Genomic DNA, 2736 nt, shown 5'->3' on the forward strand with positions numbered 1-2736 from the left:
TAGATTAAGTTGATATAATTTTGTTTTTATAAGTCACTTGCCCGAAATAAAAGGGCTTTTTTAGTTTATTTATTTATTATGTGAGCAAACTTATCGATCTATACTGGGGATATTGCAGTCGAAGTACCAGAGCTCACTTCCTTCTTATCTTTTTATCCTAGTACATAACATATGATGGTTATATCTTCTGTCTTCTTTTCAGTCGGTCTCTTGATTGCTGAAGGTCCTGTCTAATTTGAAATGTTGATCACTCGATGCACTATGCTTCCCCACGTCTTCCTGTTCTTGGCGGTCTTTATAGCCTCAGTTGTTGGAAGGTCGGTGAGCGTCCTTACTAGATCAGACCAGCAGGTAGGTGAGCGTCCGCGTGATCTTCTCCCGTCAACCCGACTAACTGTCCAACCTAACGACTAACCATCAGCTTCTCTAAGTTATCGTGGCCTCTATGAGCGATGTGACCGAAGTACATGAGAACACGATGATGGTTTTTTATTTTTTATTTTTATTGCCCTTGTACTTCCAAACAGCAGCCAAGGTCTAACTGGAGATTAAGTACCGTTTCTGCATTACTAGCAGGATGGTGTCATAGTAATAGTTGAATTAAGTATTTCAGGTTGTAAAAGACAGCGATGAATGCTTTTTTCGTGAGGGTAGTCTAAGTGACAATACTAAAAAATTTGTGTTCTAAGATTTATTTTAATTTAAATATAATACAGCTTATATTGTTATGATTTATTGATACCAGGTTGATCACTGACCTCTAATACTCTCATTTCAACAATTATTTCTCCTCTGAACTCACTCAAACTAAAAACTTAATTATCATCACCATGGATATTTACTCCAAACTATTTGCACAACTGGAAGACTTGTCTACAACACTGAATTTAAGAATGGCACAACACGAAGAAGATTTGAAGAATGCAGCTACCACAGATCTCCCACATAAAACCATAGCGAGTTTATCCCGTGAGTTTGCTGAATTTAAATCGTTTGTGTGTAATGCACTAACTGCTTTGAAAACTCAAACCGAGTTGCTTACTTTGGGCTTGGACAGACACGAAATGATGTCTCGTCGAAAAGTACTGTTGCTTCATGGGGTCAACAATAATAAAGACCCTTCAGCTACTGTTTTGGATATTTTAAAAGGTCCCATGAAATTGAGTCATATTATTTCAACTGACATAGTAACTTGTCATCATCTTGGAGCTAATAAAAGCAAGCCTCGTCCAGTTTTAATAAGGTTCAAATGCCATAGCCATCGAAGTGAAGTTTGGAAGAATAAGGTGTTGCTGAAGGGTTCTGGTTTAACGTTGTCTGAATTCTTGACGAAGTCCCGCCATGATGCGTTTCTGGGTGCTCGCAAACACTTTGGCCTTAAGCAGTGCTGGACATCAGAAGGCAAGATAGTAATCCAGCTGTCTGATAAAACACGTCGGAAGATAGAGACTGTCGCTGAGCTCCGTCTGTTGATAAATCAGTACCCTGTGGCACCAGCGCCTGGTGATGAGTCTGCAGAAGCCGTGAAAACCACAAAGTTGCAGGTCAAGAATACGTCGGACAAGAGGATCCGTAAACCGCCTAAATAATAATGTTTCACTTTATTTATTTTATGGAAAGTATAGCATAATATTTATTTTTAATTATTTTACTTCGTTATAATTCTTTGATGTATTCCATACTCATTTTTATGTCTATCTTTCTGTTTTACTTGTTTGGCGTTTGTTAATTTTGATATATAAATTAATTTAGTTTGTGTTTGTTGGTTAGACTTAGTTATGTATAATCATGTATTTCAACATACATTGCTAAGACTTTGACAAGTTTGACACAATGACATGTTTTGGTATGCTACCTACCTCCTTTACAATAGAACTTTGGCTCTGTGGCTTTTGGCCATCAATTTTAGTTGTAGGTATACCAAATCACTGATGATTTAAAATAATTGTTTTTAATTTGTTGTTCTTGGAGGTTAGTTTGATAATATTATATTTTGTATTTTTAGAAGTTATTAAGGATTTTAGGTGTAATTTTAATTTTTTTTGTTTTCGTTTGTCTTTGTTTATTATTTTATTGGTATTATTGTTTTTTATTACTTATTTAAAGCATTTCATGTACAGTGACACTGATGATAATTTTTTGTCATGTTCTTCTTCTGTTTCTTCTGATAGAAGCTTTGCTAGTGCGTTTGATAATGATGATTCCACTCATCTACGCGATCAACTTGCTTATTCCCTTTCGTCTTCTTCTAAATGTTTCAACGTTGTTCACATCAATGCTCAAAGTGTTCACGCACATTTTCCTGATCTGTTATCTTCCTTTGACTCAGACCATGTTCACGCTGTGCTTATCTCTGAGACTTTTCTTAAGCCTTCACTCCCATCCTCGCAATATGCACTCCCCGGATACAAACTTTTGCGAAATGACAGGACGGGTCGCGGATGTGGTGGTGTTGCAATCTACCTCCGTGCTGATCTGAAGCATGCAGTCATTGATCAGTCACCAAGCGAATATACTCAATCTGCTGAGCACCTCTTTATAGAGGTAGCTATCCAGCACACCAAGATACTTCTCGGTGTTTTTTATAGTCCTTCAAGTCACATTGATTATTTCTCATCTTTTGAAAGTATGTTAGAAAATGTATGTTCTATATATGACCATGTCTTGATCCTTGGAGACTTCAACACTTGCCTGATCAGGGATGACGCACGGTCTCAGCGATTCCTCTCTCTACTC

General features: G+C 37.1%; 1 protein-coding gene across 1 annotated transcript; it reads left to right on the forward strand.

Moving 5' to 3' along the window:
- The first annotated feature begins 640 nt into the window (after window positions 1-640).
- Window positions 641-1589, forward strand: LOC149500897 (uncharacterized). Its single transcript, XM_089735503.1, has one exon. It carries the CDS (start codon window positions 831-833, stop codon window positions 1587-1589), a length of 759 nt encoding a protein of 252 aa, XP_089591629.1. The 5' UTR covers window positions 641-830.
- Window positions 1590-2736: the final 1147 nt, after the last annotated feature.

The sequence above is a fragment of the Bombyx mandarina genome, chromosome 19, assembly GCF_030267445.1.
Source record: "Bombyx mandarina strain Sakado chromosome 19, ASM3026744v2".
Classification (NCBI taxonomy): domain Eukaryota; kingdom Metazoa; phylum Arthropoda; class Insecta; order Lepidoptera; family Bombycidae; genus Bombyx; species Bombyx mandarina.